Source organism: Balaenoptera physalus, assembly GCF_965194825.1.
Source record: "Balaenoptera physalus genome assembly, chromosome: 11".
Taxonomy (NCBI): Eukaryota; Metazoa; Chordata; class Mammalia; order Artiodactyla; family Balaenopteridae; genus Balaenoptera; species Balaenoptera physalus.
Window position 1 is genome coordinate 105,029,375 of NC_138896.1, and position 21,087 is coordinate 105,050,461.

Below are 21,087 nucleotides of genomic sequence, written 5' to 3' on the forward strand. Positions count from 1 at the left end.
GGCATATGGTCGTTTATGGTATTATAATCAATTTTATTTCTCTAAGATTGATAGTATTGTCCCCTCTGTCACTCTTGATATTAGTGATTTGAGTCTTCTTTTATTTTTGGTTAGTCTAGATAAAGATTTGTCAGTTTTGTTGATATTTTCAAGAAACCAGTATTTTATTTATGCTCAATTCTTTATATTTCCTTCCTTCTGCTTGCTTTGTATTTAGTTTGCTTTTTGCTTTGTTTTGTTGTTAGCATGAAAGGTTAAGTTGTTGATTTAAAATTGTTCTTTTTTTTTTTTTTTTAGAGATTTTAAAAAATTATTTATATATTTTTGGCTGCCTAGTTGCGGTGAGCGGGGGCTACTCTTTGTTGCGGTGCTCAGGCTTCTCATTGCTGTGGCTTCTCTTGTTGTGGAGTATGGGCTCTAGGCATGCGGGCTTCAGTAGTTGTGGCTCACGGGCTCTAGCGCATGGGCTCAGTATTTGTGTCTCACAGGCTCTAGGGTGCAGGGTCAGTAGTTGTGGCGCGTGGGCTTAGTTGCTCCGCGGCATGTGGGACCTTCCTGGACCAGGGCTCAAACCTGTGTCCCCTGCATTTGCAGGTGAATTCTTAACCACTGTGCCATCAGGGAAGTACCGAAAATTGTTCTTTATTATAGACATTTATAGTTATAAATTGTTCTCTAAGCAGTGCGTTCATTGCATCTCATACATTTTGGTATGTTGTGTTTATTATTTTCATCTCAATGTGTTTTCTAATTTCCCTTGATTTTTTCTTCGATTCACTGCTTTTAGGAGTGTGTTTTTTAATATCCACATATTTGTGAGTTTCCCAGATTTCTTTCTGTTATTGATATCTACTTTCATTCCATTGTAGTTAGAGAACATATAATGTATGACTTCATTTTTTTATGGTCTAACACATGGTGTATCCTGAAGAATGCTTCATGTGCATTTGAGGAGAATATGTGTTCTACTATCACTGGATATAGTGTTCTATAGATTTCTGTTAGATCTAGTTCATATATAGTTTTGTTCAAGTCTTCTATTTCCTTGCTGATCTTCTGTCTTGTTGTTATATCCATTATTGAACATGCAGTATTGACGTCCCCAACTATTATTGTTTACTTATATTTTTCCCTTCAGTTCTGTCAGTTTTTGCTTCATGTGTTTTGAGGCTGTTTGATAGGTACATGTATGATTATAATTATACATTTTTGATAGACTGACCCTTTTATCATTAGATAATGTCCTTCTTTGTCTCTTAACAATGTTGAAGTCTATTTTGTCTGATATTAGTATAGTCTCTTCAGCTCTCTTTTGGCTCCTATTTGCATGGAATATCTTTTTTCAAAAAGCAACTTTAGGGAATTCCCTGCCGTTCCAGTAGTTAGGACTTGGTGCTTTCACTGCTGGGGCTGGGTTCCATCCTGGCTGGGGAACTACAATCCTGGAAGCCGTGCTGCTCGGCCAAAAAAAGAAAAAAAGACTTCATTGAGATATCATTGATATATAAAAATTATATATATTTAAGGTATACAAATTAATGTTTTGATATATATATGTATATATATAGTGAAATAATCACCACAGTCAAGCTAATCAACATATCCATCACCTCCAGCACCAGTAGTTACCATTACGTGTGTGCGTGTGTTGAGAAGTTTAAGATCTGTCCTATTAGCACATCTCAAGCATACAATATAGTATTGTTAACTGTCATCACCGTGCCATACATTAGATCTCTAGAGCTTACTCATCTTGCATAATTGAAAGTGCATGGAATATCTTTTTCTCTTCTTTTACTTTCAACTTATTTGTGTCTTTGAATCCAAAATGAATCTCAAGTAGACAGCATACGGTTGGATCACGCTTTTTTAATGCATTTTGCTGTGTCTGCCTTTTAGTTGGAGTCTAATTCATTTACATTTAATGTAATTACTGATAAAATTTACATTTGCAATGTTGCTATTTGTTTTCTATGTGTCTCATGTCTTTTTTCTTTCTGTATTTCTCAATTACCACCTTCTTTTGTGTTAATAGATATTTTCTAATATACCATTTTAATTCCTTTGTATTTTCTTTTTTTTTTTAGTTAATTTCTCAGTGGCTGCCCTGGGAATCACAGTTAACATCTTAATTTATAACAGTGTAATTTGGTTTAACATCAACTTAATTTCATTAGTATAGAAAAACTTTGCTGCTGTATACATCTGTTTCTCTTTCCCTCCTTTGTGTAATTTCCTTCCAAATTATATCTTTATACATTATATGACAACACAGATTTATAATTATTGCTTTATGCATTTGTATTTTAAATCACATAGGAGAAAAAAATTACAACAGAAATATATTTAGTCTTTTATATTTATCTATACAGTTACCTTTACCTGTGTTCTTTTCTAAATGTGGATTTGAGTTACTGTCTAGTATCCTTTCATTTCAGCCTGAAGGACTCCCTTTAGTGTTTCTGACAGGGCAGGTTTGCTAGTGATGAATTCTTTGTTTTCTGTTTATCTTGGAATGTGTTAATTTCTCCTTCATTTTTGAATGTTAGTTTTGCTGGACATGGAATCCTTGGTTGAGAGTTTCTTTTTCTTTCAGCACTTTGAGTATTTAATTACACTACTTTTGACCCCTGTGGTTTCTGATGAGAAATTGGCTGTTAATGATTCCTTTTACATGAGAGGCTCTTTCTTGTGTTTACAAGAGTCTCCCTTTGTCTTTTTACAGTTTGGTTATGTGGTATGTAGGTGTGAATCTCGTTGAGTTTATTCTACTTGGAGTTGAGCTTCTTGGATGTATAGATTAATGTTTTTCATCAAATTTGGGACGTTTTCTCCCATTATTTCCTCAAGTATTCTTTCTGCCCTTTTCTGTCTCTCCTGTCTTCTGAAACTCCCCTTATGCATATGTTGGTATGCTTGATGGATATTTGAGGCTGTATTCATTTTTCTTCATTCTTTTTTCTTTCTGTTCTCAGACTGGATAGTCTCAATTGACCTATCTTCATGTTCAATGATTCTTTCTTCAACTTGCCCAAATCTACTGTTGAGTGTCTCTCATGAATTTTTCAGTTGTACTTTTTAACTCCAGAATGTCTCTTGGGTTCTTTTTTATAATTTCTCTATTGGTATTCTGTATTTTAGTGAGGTATTTTCTCATACTTTCTTTTAGTTACTTGTACATGGTTTTTTTAGTTCTTGGAACATACTTAAAATAACTGTTTTAAAGTCTTTGTCTAGTAGGTTCCTCGGGGACAGTTTTTATAGACTGATTTTGTTTTTGTTTTGTGAGGGACATACTTTCTTGTTTCTTTGTAATTTTTTGTTGAGAACTGGACATTTTCAATAATATAATGCCACAATTCTGGGAATCAGATTCTCCCCCTTCTCTGTGGTTTACTGTCATTCCTTGCTGCTCCTGTTGATTTTGATTTAGTGACTTCTCTAAACTAATTTCATTAAGTTTGTATTCTTTGTCCTGTGTGGCCATCAAGTTTCTGCTCAGTTAGCTTAGTGGTCATCTAATGATTGGATAGAGATTTTCTTAAATGCCTGGAACCAGTAAGTCCCCCAGTGTTTGCTGGGGGGCTCTGTGTGCATATTGGGGCATGCCTTCTGTGCTCAGATGGGCAGTTAAGAACTCTGCCTTACCCTTCATGTCCTACTTGCACACATCCTCACGATCAGCTGGAGGTGAGAGCCGAAGGCCTTCTCAGATCTTTCTTGAGCATGTGCATGACTTTGAGCATGCTCCTAGCTCTGTGCCTGTGCACAGTCTTCTAGATTCCTAAGATTATGGAATTCCCCCAGATTTTCCTTTTAAGCTTTTTAGTCAGCTTATTGTTGCTTCAACTGTTATTTACCATCTCAGGAGATCACAGTGTTAAACAGTTGCTCCTGATACTTTTCAACAACTGGTCCCAGGAAAAAGGCTTTCACACAGGGTGAGTTCTGAGTTTGGTCGAATAAAGACAACAAGCAACAAGTAATAGGGTCTTCCTTCCAAACAGGTGACAGTTTTCCAAATGTGGGGTCAGAGCTCCTTTGGAACTCCAAATTGCCTCCTCCAGTGGCTGCCAGCCTGGTTTTCACTGTGGTAGTGTGTTGGTTTTCAAGGCTACAGTCAAGCTAGAAGGGGAAAAGGGATGGAAATGGGGCAAGTTAAAATACCACAAACCTTATTGTTTTTTACTGTGAATCAGCTGCTTTTCTTAATTACTCCTCAGATTTTGTTAGTATTCTCTTTTCCTTTATGGAAGAGAGCATTTTCAGAGGTCCTTACTCCACTATTTTCACTGACATCACCATGTGTCATCTTTTCTGTACTTGTCAAGCCCTATTTAGTGATAATAATTGTATTCTGAGTAATAAATGCAAAAAATGGTAATAAATGAATAGCATTTCTGTTGCTCTTTGTAAACCATTCTTTGTCAGTGATTGAAGTCATAATCTTTTTTTTAATCTAAGTGGGGAGATAGGCATGGAGTTGGATCCCCATTATAGAAATGAGCAGACTCAGAAAGATGAAGTGTTTTGCCTAGTGTTGCCAAATTACTGCCCATTGCATTTTGACTCCCAGTTTTCAGTTTCTTTCCTTCTACTCAGTTGACCTCAGTGAATTTGTGATTTTGGTACGTGAAGGTACCAAGATGTAATATTATTTGGCTTTTTTTAGTACAGTTGTATGTTGCACCATAAGAAGTTTAGTTAAAATACTGAAGTGTTGGAACTTTCATACCATTGTCAATTATCTCAATTTGAAAGCTATTCAGTGTTTTGATTTAAAATCTCCTGTATCCTTTAAATTACCATTGTGCCCATTTTACATTTGGATGCCTAAGAAAAATGTACACTATACAGTGACTTTAGGGAAAGGACAAGAGACTTATCTGTTTTATATTTTTGACATGCCAATAATTATCCTGATTAATGCTATACTTTTTGACATGCTAGTATATGTTTCTTTAACTTTGCTTTTATTTTTATTTATATTATGAAATTAGATCAATTTATAGGAAAGAAGAACTAATTAACCTTAAAAATCTCATTTATGTCTTTTCAGACTCACTTTTTAAAAATTTTTATACAATTCTTAAAGGTTACACTCCATTTACAGTTATTGCAAAATATTGGCTATATTCCCCGTGTTGTACAATACATCCTTATAACCTGTCTTACACCCAATACTTTCTACCTCCCACTTCACCCCTGTATTGCCCCTGCTATTAAATGTCTTGAACTCAGAGCTGCCCTCCTTTTTTAAAGTTTGACCTTATAAATCCTACCTGTGTCTAAATAGAGTAAGTTAATAGCAGCTGGTTTAGTTAGGATGATAGCTACATGTTTCCATATGAAGCCGTTTTCTCATCCATTATCTGCTTTATATCACTGACGTATATAGAAATAGGAACAAAGTTACTGAACATCTGGTTGATATTTGAAAATGCCATCAACTGCTGATTACCGGGGACAGTGAGGCAAGAGTATTTCTTTCAATCCCTTTGGCAACTCAGTGTGCCATGGAGAGTGGGGTCAGAGAATACAAAAGGGAAAAAAGATCATCGGGAGTGGAATTAATCAAGGAAGACTTCTTGCAGTTGATAGTTGAGCTGAACTTTGAAGTGCAAGACCTCATTTGATAGGAAAGACAAGAGATCATTCTAGGTAGGCCAGCACCAAGAGGTAATGAGAAGGGAGCTGAAGCTTTTCCAAGGTGATGGTCCCAGGGAGGAGCTGGGAGTAGTGAAGGTGGAACAGTCGTGTTGTAAGGGCTGCTGAAATCAGGGCTTTTTTCCTCTTCTTTGATTCTTTTTTATGATGATAAGAGAAATCCCAGGGCACCAAGAGACAGAAACTGATCAAGGGGCTTCCTCGTGTTACTAGCAGTGCTTCCAGCTCATTATCCAACGTGGGGGCTTCTCTACCCTGGCATGGCTCCCTCAGCAAAAGGACTGGAAAACAGAGTTTTGCCCTCAACTTGAAGTAAAGTCTCTGCAGACGACTGGGTGACTGTCCCTCAGAAGGGAGTGTTTTGACTCTTCTTTCATGGCTTCTCATAGGATGGGAACTAAGGGTCCTGGTGGCTTCTAGCGATACTCTTTTATTACCCTATCTGGGATATTGGGCAAGCTTTTCCTAAGTTTTTTTTAGAAATCATGACCCATGTATATTTTTAAATCATCAAGAGCAAATAAGTACAATTTCTAAACAACAAAGACTTTAAATAAGAGTTTTGCAGACACTGCGTGTTCCCATCCCCTTTTGAAAATATATTAGCTTTTTTTTTTAGGTAGGGCACACAGCTCCTCGTGTCCTTGTTTAAGAATAACAGACAAGAGTTGCAAACTGTGAATCCATTCTGCTTCTCATGAACTGAAAGTCACTGCATGGTGTAGTCAGGAGATCTTAGACTCTATGAAAGGCATTCTACAGAGAGCCGTCCAACAATTGGAGGATTCTGGAGGGACTTAAATGCCTAGCTGGAGAGTATAGTTTTGATCTAGTAGCCACCGAAGAGTCTCAGCAAGAGAAGTGATATTCCTAAAATCATGTTTTAAGAAGAGATTCTACCGTCTTTGTCCAGGGAAATGTGCTCGTGTACATCATGAATAAAGAACCTAGCCTTACAGAATAGTTAAGTAAGGAAAATTGTGTCCATTAGGAAAGGATCTGTATCTTTATACTGAAAGAGTCATTATTATTTCTCTACTTAGCAAAGTACCTTTAGAATACTTACAACCTTCCAAAATGTAATGTGTACAAGACCACATATTATCTAATTTACTTAAGAGGTGTTATATGTTTTATGACAGGTTGTTGCAGTGCTCAAATTCATTGTGATAGTATCTTTTTTTTTTTTTTTTGATAATTTAAAACACATTTTTCCCCTTTAAGAAGGTTGAGATGTTTGTAGAGGAAAAAAAACTCCTACATTTTATAAGCTGCTTATACTTGTAACACAGATTAACTTCCCTGCACATAAAGGGAATACTGGAAAACTCTTGCATGATTAAATATGCCCCTAGGGGATTAAGTTTTTCCACATATTTTTCAAGCCAGAGCTATTAATAATGTTTCAGCCTTAAACTTGCTGTACATCCTGATTATGGGGGAGGCCTTCACTCATTCTGCCCTTGCTGTTAGTTTTTTCACTGTCCAGGTTTGTAGCTCTACAAAATTAGCTGTGGAAACGTAGGCTTGAAATCTCAGAGAATAATTAAGGTCTGACAAAGTGCCATCTCTGGAGTTACTCCAAATTTTTTTTCAAAGTTTTTGCCCGTTTTTCACTCCCACGTCGTCTTCTTTTTTTAACCTTACTGGAAACCTAGCACAAAGTAGCTGTTTAATTAGTTTAGTAGTTCACTCAGGAATAAGTGATCACTGGATTGACCTAGGATTATCATACTAAATGAATTAAGACAGAAAGAGAAAGACAAATACCATATGATATCACTTATGTGGGGTCTAAAAAAAAATACAAATGAACTTACTTACAAAATGGAAATAGACCCACAGGCAGAGAAAACTAACATATAGTTACCAAGGGGGAAAAGAGAGGAGGGATAAATTAGGAGTTTGACATCAACATATACATACTACTATATATAAAATAGATAACCAACAAGGACCAACTCTATAGCACAGGGAATTATACTCAATATTCTGTAATAACCTGTATGGGGAAAGAATCTAAAAAAGAAAATATATATATATATATATATATATATATATATATATATATATATATATATATATATATATATATATATATATATACATGAATCACTTTGCTGAATACCTGAAAGTAACACATCGTAAATGAACTATATGTCAATTAAAAAATAAATTAAAAAAATAAAAAATAAAAACAGCACTATTAATATCATGCCTCTTAAAAAAAAAAAAAGTAAGTTCACTAAACACACAGCATTTAGCATTTCAAAAAAGATCACTTACTTTCTATGCACATTTTTCCTGAGATAACATTCTGGTTTGTAAGGACTCCCATAATTACTGAGGAATTCAATTATTAAGTGCCTTTTTATCCAGGCATTGGATTGTCAAATTAATTTACTGTGGCTAATCAGCCAAAGACTGTACTTCGTTAATGCCTTGGGGCGTAACAGTCATCCCCTGCTCCTCCAGCTCTCCACGGTTCCGTCTCTGTCCCTCCAGCCTGCAGGTCTTTCCTCACGAGCCTGAGGTCCCTTCATCGCTACTCACTAGCCCCTCAGATTCTTTGACCCTTTCTGGCCAGTCCTCAAGCTTATTAGATCGGTCCTTAACTACCTTTCTCCCCAAACTTATATTTTCTGTCCTGAGCAGGGGCTTTAGATTGTTTAGCGCTCTTCATGCGCTGCTGATCAGCTGCCCTTCTCACATTCCCCACCCAGCTGCCCCAGACTGTCATCAGCCCCCTCAAGCTCCATGTCCCACTCCATCCCCTTTTCTGGCAGCAGATGACCTTGCTGCCTGCTGTTCAGACCCTAGAGTTCCTCGGCCCCCAGTTCCCTACTCTCCTAACTTAACACTTCAACTGCTTTGCTGGTCCCTACCTACACATTTCTGTGTCCGGGGCAGAGCCACCCCTCGCTTCTAGCTCCAACTTCTTCATTAGGACTTTAGAGTTCTTCTTCCTCTTCTTCTGAGGACTTTCTCCAGCACTGAAGAAAAAAATAAAAATTAAATTGAGATTTTAATATTATTTGACTAAGTAATATGTGCACATGGTTTTAAAAACTCAAGTAGTGTAGAAGAATGTACGGAGGCAACTACTTGATGTCAGGGGTGTGTGAGTGTGTGTGTGTGTGTATTCTTCCAGAGATGATATATGCAAAAACAAGCCTGTGCGTATGTGCATTGCCCTTTCTTCCTCTCTCCTCCTCCACCTTTATTTTAAAAATATTAATACTAGACACATGGTCTGGACATTGCTCTTTAATATATCTCTGTCTTGGAAATCAGTTTATGTTAGTACTATAGAACTACCTCATTCTTTTTTTTTTTTTAATCTTTATTGGAGTATAATTACTTCACAATACTGTGTTAGTTTCTGTTGCACAGAAGGTGAATCAGCCATATGCATACATATGTCCCCATATCTCCTCCCTCTTGCATCTCCCTCCCACCCTGTGGTCACAAAGCACCCAGCTGATCTGCCTGTGCTCTGCTGCTGCTTCCCGCTAGCTAACTATTTTACATTCGGTAGTGTATATATGTTGATGCTGCTGTCACTTCACCCCAGCTTCCTGCCCACCCCCCACCACCGTGTCCTCAAGTCCATTCTCTACGTCTGCGTCTTTATTCCTGCCCTGCCACTAGGTTCATCAGTACCATTTTTTTTTTCTTTTTTAGATTCCATATATATGTGTTAGCACTACAATGAGGTATCACCTCACACCGGTCAGAATGGCCACCATCAAAAAATCTAGAAACAGTAAATGCTGGAAAGGGTGTGGTGAAAAGGGAACCCTCCTGCACTGTTGGTGGGAATGTGAATTGATACAGCCACTATGGAGAACAGTATGGAGGCTCCTTAAAAAATTAAAAATAGAACTGCCTCATTCTTTTAATGGATCCTGATTATGTCCTTGATTGTAAATATACCACAATTTAGTTAATGAGTCCCCTTTAAAAGGGTAGTTATTCTTAATCTTTTGTTGCTGCAAACGGTGTTGCAGTGAGTGTCCTTACACATCAGTCTTTGTGCCCATGCAAGCAGGGTAAAAGCAGGAATGGTGTGGGCATGCTGCTTAAGAGTCAACATTCTCATCATCAGGTTTTCTTTAAAATGTTCACTGTGTAAACGAAAAGATAATTGAATATTGAAGAATATTGAAAAAAAGGGAATCACAGTTCCCCAACCCTCAACAACAACAAAAAGTCTTTGAAAAGTCTTTGAAGTGGAATTGCTGGATTGAAGGGCTTATACGTGTTCATTTCTGAATGGAGAAAAAAATTTTCTAATTCTTTTTTCTATATCGTGTGTTATTGCTTCTCCAACCTTTCTGTTCATGTGTTGATTTCTTAGATTTATCTTCAATGTCTGCTATCTTTTTGAAACTTTCATCTCTTTATTTATTCTGAGTTTTGAGAGACTTTCCAAGGCATTATGGTTCAGTGTTTGCTTTCTGCAGTTCACAGTTCTTATGATAGTTGAATTTCTAAACGTGATAGTCATTTTTTTTTTTTGTGGTTTGCTTTTAAGTAGTCATATGTTCTTACATTGTTCTCAGAAGACTAGTGGTCTCCTGTCTTTTGATCTTTTTGTTGAAGGACATGTATATGAAAACATGCTTGATAGTTTTTCACAAAGTATACCTTTGTAACCAGAACCCAGATAAAGGAACAAATATTACCAGCATCTCAGGACCTCTCCTGTGCACCATTCCAGTTACAGTCCTTCAATGGATAACCACTCTCCTGACTTTTACACCACAGATTCATTTTTTTAAAAAAACTTTATGTAATTGTAATCCTGTAGCACATACTGCTTCTCCCTTCTATTTTTTAACATTATGTTTGTGAGAATTATGTATATTGTTGCATGTAGTTGTCTGTGTTTTTATTTCTGTATGTTATTCCATTGCATGAATAAACCACAGTTTGTTAATTCATTCTACTGTTGATGGACACTTGAGTAGTTCCTAGTTTGAGGCTATCATGAATAGTGCTGCTATGGATACTTTTGTTCAGGTCTTCTGATGCACATATGTATATATTTTTTGTTGGATGTATATATCTAGGAGTAGAATTTCATGATCACAGGGCATATACATGTTAAACCTCTAAAACAGTTATCTCATTTTGCCTTCCCATGAGAATACTGGTTGTTCCACATCTTTGCCAGTACTTGGTATTTTTTGTCTTTTTCATTTTAGCCATTCTGGTAGGTATGAAGTAGTAGTTCATTGTGGTTTTAGTTGTCATTTCCCTGATAACTTGTAATGTTGAGCAACTTTTCATATGTTTATTGACGATTTGGGCAACTTCTTTTGTGATATGCCTGGTGAAATTCATTTTTACATTTAAAAAAAATTTTTAAATGCATTTGACTAGCTGGTAGGCTACATTTTCCATCCTTTTGTCCCCCCCGCTTTCCCTTTATCCTTAAAAAAATTTTTTCTTGGCTCTTCTCTTGACTATTATTTTTCTCCTAAAAAGTGAACTTTAGAATCAGCAACCTCAACTCTTCTAGAAGTTTTAGTGAATTTGCATGTAACTTACTTTGTTTGAGAAATACCATCATCTAAATTGGAAGATGATATTGTCATTCTTTCTAAGAAAGAGAAAATAATAAATCCTAAGCCCTCACAGTTTTTTGCCTACCATGTTGATTTTTCCCATATTTAATTTTTAATTCTAGCTTTAGTTCCATTTTTGACAAGTGATTATTAGAAGTGAAACTCTCTTAATATGCATTTAAAGCCTACAGCCCCCTTAAATACATCTATATGTATAATTATCTTACAGGTTCTTGATCAGTATGAACGAGAAGGATTTAATTTCCTGGTGAAGGTGTTTAATTCTTCACATTCCTTCTTAGAGGATTTGACTGGTCTTACGTTGCTGCATCAAGAGACCCAGGCTGCTGAGGTAAGACTAAAACAAGCATTTTGTTCAGAAGACTGATGTGTTTCAAACCTGTTTCATAATCGGATTTATGGTAAAGGAAGGAAGCGGTTCATTACAATTTTTTCCTTAGAACAAAATCGCTAAGTAAGTCTGCTGGTTGTCAGAAAATGAACCTTCTGCAGTTGCTGGATGATGCAGTGTGCAGGTTATTGTGTGGTAGGTTCCAGATGTATGAAATTGCTGATAAAGGAAGTACAGGTTATTGATTTCCAAGCACCTCTGGTCCTTACTGAACAACAGCATGCCTGTGGCCCTTGGACAGTTGGCTGTGATGTCCATACATCAAAATGCAAGTCAGGGAAGACACTGAACTCTGGCCATGTCTTTGATTTCACAACTGAGCCCATCTTTGTAGGCCACGGAACCTCGCCACGAAATGGCTTCCTCAGTGACAACCTAAGAGAGTTTGGTTTTGCTTGTCATTTAGAATATTTTGCAAATCGTAATTTCCTGGGTTGCTACCATTTTGTGTGTGTGTGTGTGTGTGTGTGTGTGTGTGTGTGTGTGTGTGTTTTAAGACTGGGATTACAAAATAGATTATCATTTTGCTTTTCCAAATGCTCACTGTTCTTAGAAAAAGGTACGCTGTGTATGTGTGGCACCGTTGGGTCACTTGGCCAAACAGACAGTTCCTCAAAATGGATGAATGAGATTAAATGAGATTAAACCAACATCTCCCCCCGCCATTCCCTACCCACCTCCACCCCCGACTCCACCCCACCCCCACCCAGTAGCCTAGGTAAAGAAGCTCTTAGGAAAAATGTGGCCTGTCATAGCGTTTCCGTAAGCTGTATAAGGAAAACCTTGAGTGCCTGTATCCTATCGGAATGGAACACTTGCAAAGTTACCATCAGTTCCGTAGTAACTGATGTTGAGAGTAACAACAGTTCCTCTGTTGAGTAACAGATGTTGAGTAACATAGTTCATTGATTTCTGCCTGGGGTTTTGTATGCTCAACATTGGGGGAAGCCCCAGTGGTCAGCAAGTGATGGTCAAGCCCAATACTGCGCTAGCTGGTGGCGAAAAGGCTGGTGTTTGGAAGAGTGGAACTAGCACTGAGTATAGGAAAACCGTGTAGAAATAGCAGAATGAAATCTTGTGACGCTTTCAGCAGACCGGAGCAAGAGTTGCAGCCACCCCAGAGAATCATGAGAGTGCTCCTGTAGTGCTAGACTTCAAGCTGAAACTGATTCTTCTTTGACTTGCTTTGGTGTCCTCTGGGCATTCAGCAGATGCAATCTTCCACCTATGACCAATAGTTAGACCCACATAGGGTGTCTTAGCTTCATTTTCAGGCGATGAATGGCATCTCTACAGGACTTTAAGAGACGTTGAGATTTTCCTCAGAGCTGTGATTGGCTTCCCAGACACGGTTCAGAGTATCATGTTGATCATGGCTGCCATTTTTTTCTTTTGAGCAGCGCTGATGGCAAGGGAAAAATAACTTACGGGTCTTTTCAACCACGCAGTCATTTGACTAGTTGGCTGGGAGAATTTTTCCACCCAGCTAGAAATAATTCATATACTTCTCTTTAACTGCCTAGAAGAATTGCAACTTGAAATTGATCCCACGCTTCACTCTTTAAAAACAGAGCAGATGCTAGGATAATGGGCAGATTCCTTCATTAAACCTGGCTTGTTTTGTGTTTTGGTTGGTCAAACATTTGTAGTCTTTTCAAAGACCCAGAAGGAGAAGGGGAAGCTTGAGAGCAGTGGCAGCTAGGTGGTAGGGCGGAAGGGGGTGTGATGTCATCCGCAAGCCTTAGCTTTCTTTCTGAAGTTCTCCTCTGTTAAATTACATTTATAGTTTTGGAATCATAAGTTACACATCACATTTTAGATTAGAGATGGTAAACTGGTTGGCCTATGAGCCAGATATGGCTTACAGGTGTGTTTTCTTTGGCCTACCCTATGTGTTAAATTCTGAATAAAGCCAACATTTAAAAATTATGCGTTTTACCTGAAAATATGAATGTTCCCATTTCCAGCTTCTTTGAAAAATCAGATCTGGCAACCCCAGGCCTGCATTCCTTAATAGTGATGTTAGCTGGAGCCAAAAAGAAAATTTTATAGATAAATAATGCACTTGATACAAAGTTTTAAAGGCGTAAAAATATCCTGTGTGGAAAGGAAACCTTCCTTCTGCACCTGTCCCTTAACACCCAGTTCTCTTCCTGGAGACAAACACTGCTGTTAGTTTCTTGCCCAAAGGTATTCTTTAGGTGAGGATGCTCTGTTTAGAAGATGTTCTTCACAGTATGGAGGTTCCTTAAAAAACTAAAAATAGAACTACCACACGACCCAGCAATCCCACTACTGGGCAGATACCCTGAGAAAACCATCATTCAAAAAGAGTCATGTACCTCAGTGTTCACTGCAGCTCTATTTACAATAGCCAGGACATGGAAGCAACCTAAGTGTCCATCAACAGGTGAATGGATAAAGAAGATGTGGCACATATATATAATGGAATATTACTCAGCCATAAAAAGAAATGAAATTGAGTTATTTGTAGTGAGGTGGATGGACCTAGAGTCTGTCATACAGAGTGAAGTAAGTCAGAAAGAGAAAAAGAAATACCGTATGCTAACACATACATAAGGAATTTTAAAAAAAGGTTATGGAGAACCTAGGGGCAGGACAGGAGTAAAGACACAGACCTACTAGAGAATGGACTTGAGGACACGGGGAGGGGGAAGGGTAAGCTGGGACAAAGTGAGGAGTGACATGGACATATATACACTACCAAATATAAAATAGATAGCTAGTGAGAAGCAGCCGCATAGCACAGAGAGGTCAGCTCTGTGCTTTGCGACCACCTAGAGGGGTGGGATCGGGAGGGTGGGAGGCAGACGCAAGAGGGAGGGGATATGGGGATATATGTATACGTATAGCTGATTCACTTTGTTATAAAGCAGAAACTAACACACCATTGTAAAGCAATTATACTCCAATAAAGATGTTAAAAAAAAAAAAAAGATGTTCTTCAGTTGATGACCCTTATTGGTATTGGAATTTGCAACTCCTGTCTTAGGAAAGGATTATTCTTTTTTCTTAAAAAGCTCTAAATAGGACTGTGTTTTAAAAAGATAATTCTCACCAGCAGACCTCAGAGCAACAAAAATCATTGTCTTGCCTATTTTACTTTACTGTGAAAAATGTGTGTGTAAATAAATAAATATGAATATCAAAAAATATACACATAAACACTGTGTAAAGGTAGTGTTTTGATTTGCATAGTTGATTCCCAGTGCATTTACAGATGTTCAGTAATAAAAATACAAACGTCTGCGTCCCATATAGAAAGGTCCCAACTTATTTTAGCAGTGCAATCAGGAATGCCCAATTAATTCTCATCTTGGGCTAACTGTTTTCACCCATCAACACTGGAATTGCAAAAGATATGTGACAGTATCATTTGATACATTGTTTACAAAATATGTATTTGTACAAATACTAGCTTAAAAAAAAAAACCTTTACTGAACATCTTTTGAAAACTTGGTAGCAAGGCGCTATGCTAGTGACTGAATACAGAAGTTAATGAAATGAGCTCACAGTCTAGTGTGCGAAGCAGAGACGTAAATAGTGAACTCTAGTATCATCAGAAATGTTTTAGTCATTTATATATTAGGTGCTGAGGGAGCAGTGGAAGTTACTTTACTGTGGGGAAGTTACTCCCTGGGGGAGTAGGGATGTCAAGGAAAACTTCCCAGGGACCAAATATTCCATTTAGTTTTAAAGGATGAGTAGGCGCTCTCTAAAAATAAGAGTTGGATTTGGGCAGGGAAAGTGTACGGAAGGAGTCGGACAGGAGAGGAGGGCCAGGGCATCCTAGGGATAAAGGACTCAGAGGCCAGGAGTCTTTAGTGTGTTACTCAGGTTGTGAGCATTTAGTTGGAGTTACCTGAAATCAGATAATGTACTTTTTAGTAACAGTTTTATTGACCTATAATTCACATACCATGAAATTTACCCTTTAAGAGTATACAATCCAGTAGTTTTTAGTGCATTCACAGAGTTGTTATGCTACTGTTATTCCTAAGTTTAGTACATTCTCACGCCCACAAAAAGGAACTCTGTACCCATTGAGCTGTCACTCCTTATTCCCACCTGCTCCTTCCAGCCCTGCTAACCACTCGTCTCCCTTCTGTCTCGATGGATTTGCCTATTCTGGACATGTCACATAAATGAAACCAAACAATGCATGGCCTTTGTGTCTGATGTCTGTAACTTAGCATGATGTTTTCTAGGTTCATCCATATTGTAGCAAGGTAATTCTTCTCAGTTTAAAGAAAAAAAATGTTTGGATGCTATTAAACTTTTTCCTATCCCTTAACACCTGTGGTCTATCTCCCTAAATATATCCCCTTTATGAAGGATGAATACAAAGGTGATCCCGCTAGAGACTACAAATCCCTTTATTTTCATAGAAAGGGGCACAGAGAGAATGGATTGAGAGAGATATTCAAGACAGAATCATCCAGATTTAGTGAGATTGACCAGTGCAACCCAGTTTTTTGCACCCATCTCCCTTCCATCATCAAGTATACAAAAATGATTGCCATTATTTTAGTCCAGGTTACTAGTTTAATGATAGTGCTGTTGAGATTAACAAATTGCCAGGTTGGTTTCTGTTGGAGGAGGGGTCGAGGAGCAAGGTGCAGAGTGGGGACTGGCAGTGGGGTGGAGGGGGTGCCAGACTCACAAAGGTAAGTTTGTCTTGGGGTGTGATGATTTTGAGGTAGTGGAATAAATGAGTGAAAATGACTAGATGGTATTAGAGATAGGATGGAGATAGAGTTTGGAGAAAAAGAACAGAACCGGTAGATTGATTTTGCAGATAAAATTATTCTGTTTCATTTAGCGCAATGAGGAGAAGCTATAGAGCTAGGATGCAAGAAAAATACTTAAATGAGAATTATATTAATTTTATCTCGAGCTGTAGGTTAAAAAATTTTAAATACCCCCATCAGAAATGTTTTTGGTAATGCTAACATTTCGTAAGGAAAGGGTATGGGACAGAGATCCGTGTTCTTTGTAGCCCATCTAGCTGCCAAACTGTAGGTGCATCTGCCCATGAGGTATTAAAAGACCCCACTCAGCTTTTTACCCTCGTAAGATGTTGCTGTCTGAGTAGGGAGTTTTGCATGGAGTTCTGACCTTTCCTTTCAAGACCCTTATTGAGAATGGGTTTGGATATTTGGAGATTGACCCCAGGTCCACATGGCTCCTCGATGGCTGTTTATCCCAGTTGGAACCAAAGGAAGTGGCCTTAAAGTTGATGAAACACAAGATATCCAAGTCACGAAGCTGTTGAAGTGCTCACCAAATACTGTTTAAATTGCTGAATTTGTTGAAGAAAGGCTTAGTCTAAACCAAACATGCGAATGACTTAGCCATCTTTTCATAAAATGTGCTGTGACTTATCTTCTTAGGGTTATTTTTCATCAAGTATCAGTTCACATGTACTGATTTAGTTCCAACTGTGAGTTCAACATTGTGCTGTGGGAAACCCCAAATAATTTTCAAATTCTATCTAACTAGAGAGAAAACACTGATTATAAGAGTCAATGAAACAAGCTATATTGGTATATCCTTGAGATACTCAAATTCCAAAATTCCATGACCCAACTTTCCTGAAATATTTCATTCTCATTCTTGAAAGTTTGCAAGTTTCATGACTCCAAGATTAATTTTAGGCTATGTTTTCTCCCCTTGACTGATGCTGTATCATACAGTTATGTTTTTAGGATTACAGTTACAGCATTCTTTCAAAAGAACTGCATTTTTGCTAAGCAGAACTTGCTTTCTGCAGAATTGGGGATTAATGAATGATCATTTGTAAAGTAAGTTTAGCACACCAGCTATAACATAGGATGTAAAATCATAAACAGACTAGAAATGAACAGGGCTGGGCCGATGGGTTGATTTTTGAATTAAAACTCAGATTTTGACTCATCCACTACAGAATACAGAATTCTAGAAAATAAAATGCCCATTTCTCTCATAGCAGGAAAGTCATATGAAAAACATTATAGTCATGTGATACGACTTCATTGGCATGACAGTTTACTATTTAGCAAAGTAAATAGCACAATTAACAAGTGTTTCTGCTGGGACTTTTGCACTTACACTGAGTTTTTGGCCTCTCCCCCTTACAGCTGGTTTTGATTTGGTTCCCGTGGAATATTTTTGTTTTGTTTTGTTTTGTATTTAACAACAGTCAGATATTTATGTACAGCTTCATCAAGAGCCTCCGATGACAAATATGCCTTTGGAGGCCAGTAGAAGCTGTGGGAAACCCCCGTGTCAGCACTTAAACCTGTTTCCAGTGCAGAGAAATCACTCTGGGGACTGACCTAGCCTGCTCGTGAATCCACTTCTCTTTTCCCAAGCCTTCTGCTAGCCCACTTCCAACCTGCACTGGCCCATCCTGAGACTGTATCCTGCCTTGATTTTTCCTTATGGAGCAATCCCTCAAGACACAGCTTTGGCTTTCTTTGCTTAAGTGAGGGGGGAAAGGCAGAAACAGCAGGCAGAAAGCCATTTAATTCTTACACTGGAAACTAGAGCCTGGTTTTTGAAATAAGGCTTGGCAGTATCCCTTCAGAACTCACTTTATAAAATGAGTCACTTCTATTTGCTGTCAGAGCTATCTACATGGATTTGAGATGTTTAGTTAAGTTGGTATTAGGGAAAGATCCAGTTGGAGGATGGACAGTGAAGCCTGGGCAGAGTTCCCCACCCTTTAGAAGAGGAATCTTGGATGGTACAGTTCTCTTGGAGGTCTGTGGGAGAGAGAGGGGAAGAACCATGAATGCTGAGTTCTAACAGCTAATATTAAGAAATAGAACATGGGAACTGCATCCTCCTTACATTTTAGTCCCTCTTCTGCTAGTGTTCTCACGAGTACTTGAGTCATGAGAACATTTTGTGCATCAGTTTACCAAATTAAAGTAAGGAGATTGAACCAAATGTGAAATCCTTTTTAGCTCTAGTAATTCAGTGATTTTGATTCAGTGTACCTGGTATGACCAAGAAGTAAAAAGAGGGCCAATTTTTATATCAAAATGTTTTCAAATGCATCAGACTGATTCCTTTTTATACATTATACAAATATTCTCTAGTATCTTTCATATCTGGCTGTCATTGCTAGAAACAGTTCTGGTTGCATTCTTCTGAGACTTAGATCTACCTGTACTTTGAACCTTTTAATCACTTCTTATACTTGGTATTGGTTGGTTTGTGTAGCAGTATATAAATCCAAAATGGTGCAATCTGGCCAAATAACTTATTCTCCAGACTTCGGTACTGAGGACTTTTGGCTTCTTCATAAACTCAAGTCTCCCCTCACTTTAATTAAATATGTTTATAAAACATGCCACTCACTACCTTTTCATACAGCTTCCAAAGACAGACTCCAGAATCCTGTAGTTTTAAGTAATGGCAGCATCCTTAGAATGTTAAATGTATAATATGTGAGGAGCTTGTCTAAAAATCGGCCATATTACACCATAACATTCATAGAGTGTATGAGTGCCTGAACCCTGGCTTGGTCAGAGGCCTGAGTTCATAGCCCAGCTCCAACAAATGACCAGGACTGCTCTGTTCACCCTTACGGGCTGTGCAGGGCAGAACCATGTGCAGTGGCCCTATGTGAGACCTTGGGTCATTTACTTCAGTGAGCTTCATTTTCCTTATTTGTAGGATGGGATCAGTAATTTCTACTCCTCACAGTTACTGTGAGCATTAAATAAGAAAGCACCTAACAAAAAAGACATTAATTGGGCTCCATCAAAATTTAAAACTTTGTGCTTCAAAGGATGCTATCAAGAAAGTCAAAAGACAGCCTACAGAATTAGAGAAAAAAGTTTTTTGCAGTTCATTTATCTGATGAGGAACCGGTATCCAGAATATATAGGCAACTCTTACAACTCAGTAATATAAAGACATCTAGCTCAATTTAAAAATGGGCAGTGGATTTAAATAGCCGTTTCTTGGGACTTGCCTGGTGGCGCAGTGGTTAAGAATCCACCTGCCAGTGCAGGGGACACGGGTTCGAGCCCTGGTCCGGGAAGATTCCCACATGCCACGGGGCAGCTAAGCCCGTGCGCCACAACTACTGAGCCTGTGCTCTAGAGCCATGAGCCACAACTCTTGAGCCCACGTGCCACAACTACTGAACCCTATGCGCCTAGAGCCCCTGCTCCGCAACAAGAGAAGCCACCGCAATGAGAAGCCCATGCACCACAACGAAGAGTAGCCCCTGCTCGCTGCAACTAGAGGAAGCCCGTGTGCAGCAACGAAGACCCAACGCAGCCAAAATAAATAAATAAATAAATAAATGTATATTATTTAAAAAAATAAATAGCTGTTTCTTCAAAGATGTACAGATGTCCAGTAAGTCCATGAAAAGATGCTCAGCATCATTAGCCATCAGAGAAATACAGATCAAAACCACTGTGAGATACCACTGCACACCCACTAAGATGGCTATAATCAAAAAGATGACAGTAATAAGTGTTGGCGAAATGTGGAGAAATTGGATCCCTCACTCACTGTTAGTAGAAATGTAAAACGGTGCAGTCACTTTGGAAAACAGTCTGGCAGTTCCTCACAAAGTTAAATAGAGTTACCATATGGTTGTGCTCTTCCACTTCTAGGTATGTAAGCAAGAGAAATGAAAACATACGTTCACACAGAAACTTGTATGCAAATGTTTATAACAGCATTATTTATCATAATAGCTAAAAGGTGGAGACAACCCACAGGCCCATCAACTGGTAAATGGATCAATATAATGTGGATATTACATTTGGAATCATAATGGAACGTTATTTGGTAATAAAAAGGAAAGACAGCTACAACGCGGATGAAGGTTGAAATTATGCTAAGTGAAGGAAGCCAGTCACAAAAGGCCACATATTATAGTATTTCATTTATATGAAACGTCCAGAATTTAAAAATCCGTAGAGTCAGAGAGCAGATTAGTGGTTGCCGAGGAGTGGGCGTGGGGACTTGGGGGGAAAATGAGGAGTGACCACTTATGGGTAAGGGTTTCTTTCTGAGGTGATGAAGTGTTCTAATCTTGGGTTGTGATAATGGTTGCACACTGTGAATGTACTAAAACCAATGAATTATACACTTTAATGGGTGAATTGTGTGGTAATGTGAATTACTTCTCCATAAAGATGTTTTAAAAAGAAAAGAAAGCAAGCGCACAGCCCCAAGGCACATAGCTGGGGCTCTCTGGGCTTCTGCCTCCTCTCCTTTCTCTGTCCAGTTCCTGGTGGTAGTGGTGATTTTCTCATGGTGACAGTGTGCTCGCTGTTTGTAGGAATGAACTTGGTGTAGTTGCAACAGTGATTTCTCATGTTCTTATTGCGTCTTAGTTTTCAAAGCCTTAGTCTCTGTGCACCTCATTTAACCCTTTCCTGCAACACGGATAGTCAGTA

At 38.3% G+C, this 21,087-nt stretch overlaps 1 protein-coding gene across 9 annotated transcripts in view; it reads left to right on the forward strand.

The window, feature by feature from the left end:
- The window catches only part of ATG7 (autophagy related 7), a 242,497-nt gene that overhangs the window by 107,639 nt on the left and 113,771 nt on the right, over positions 1–21,087 (forward strand). For 6 of the 9 annotated variants that reach the window (XR_014251410.1, XR_014251411.1, XM_082415674.1 and 3 more), the window contains one exon: positions 11,470–11,592. The exons of 2 other annotated variants lie outside the window; for them this stretch is intronic. Coding sequence is in view for 5 of the 7 variants with exons in the window: in XM_082415674.1 (XP_082271800.1) it covers positions 11,470–11,592 (123 nt within the window). In the remaining 2 variants the exon portion in view is untranslated. Of the gene's footprint in view, positions 1–5,059; positions 7,730–11,469; positions 11,593–21,087 lie in introns of those variants that run through there. One more of the 9 variants, XM_082415675.1, reaches the window with a different exon arrangement.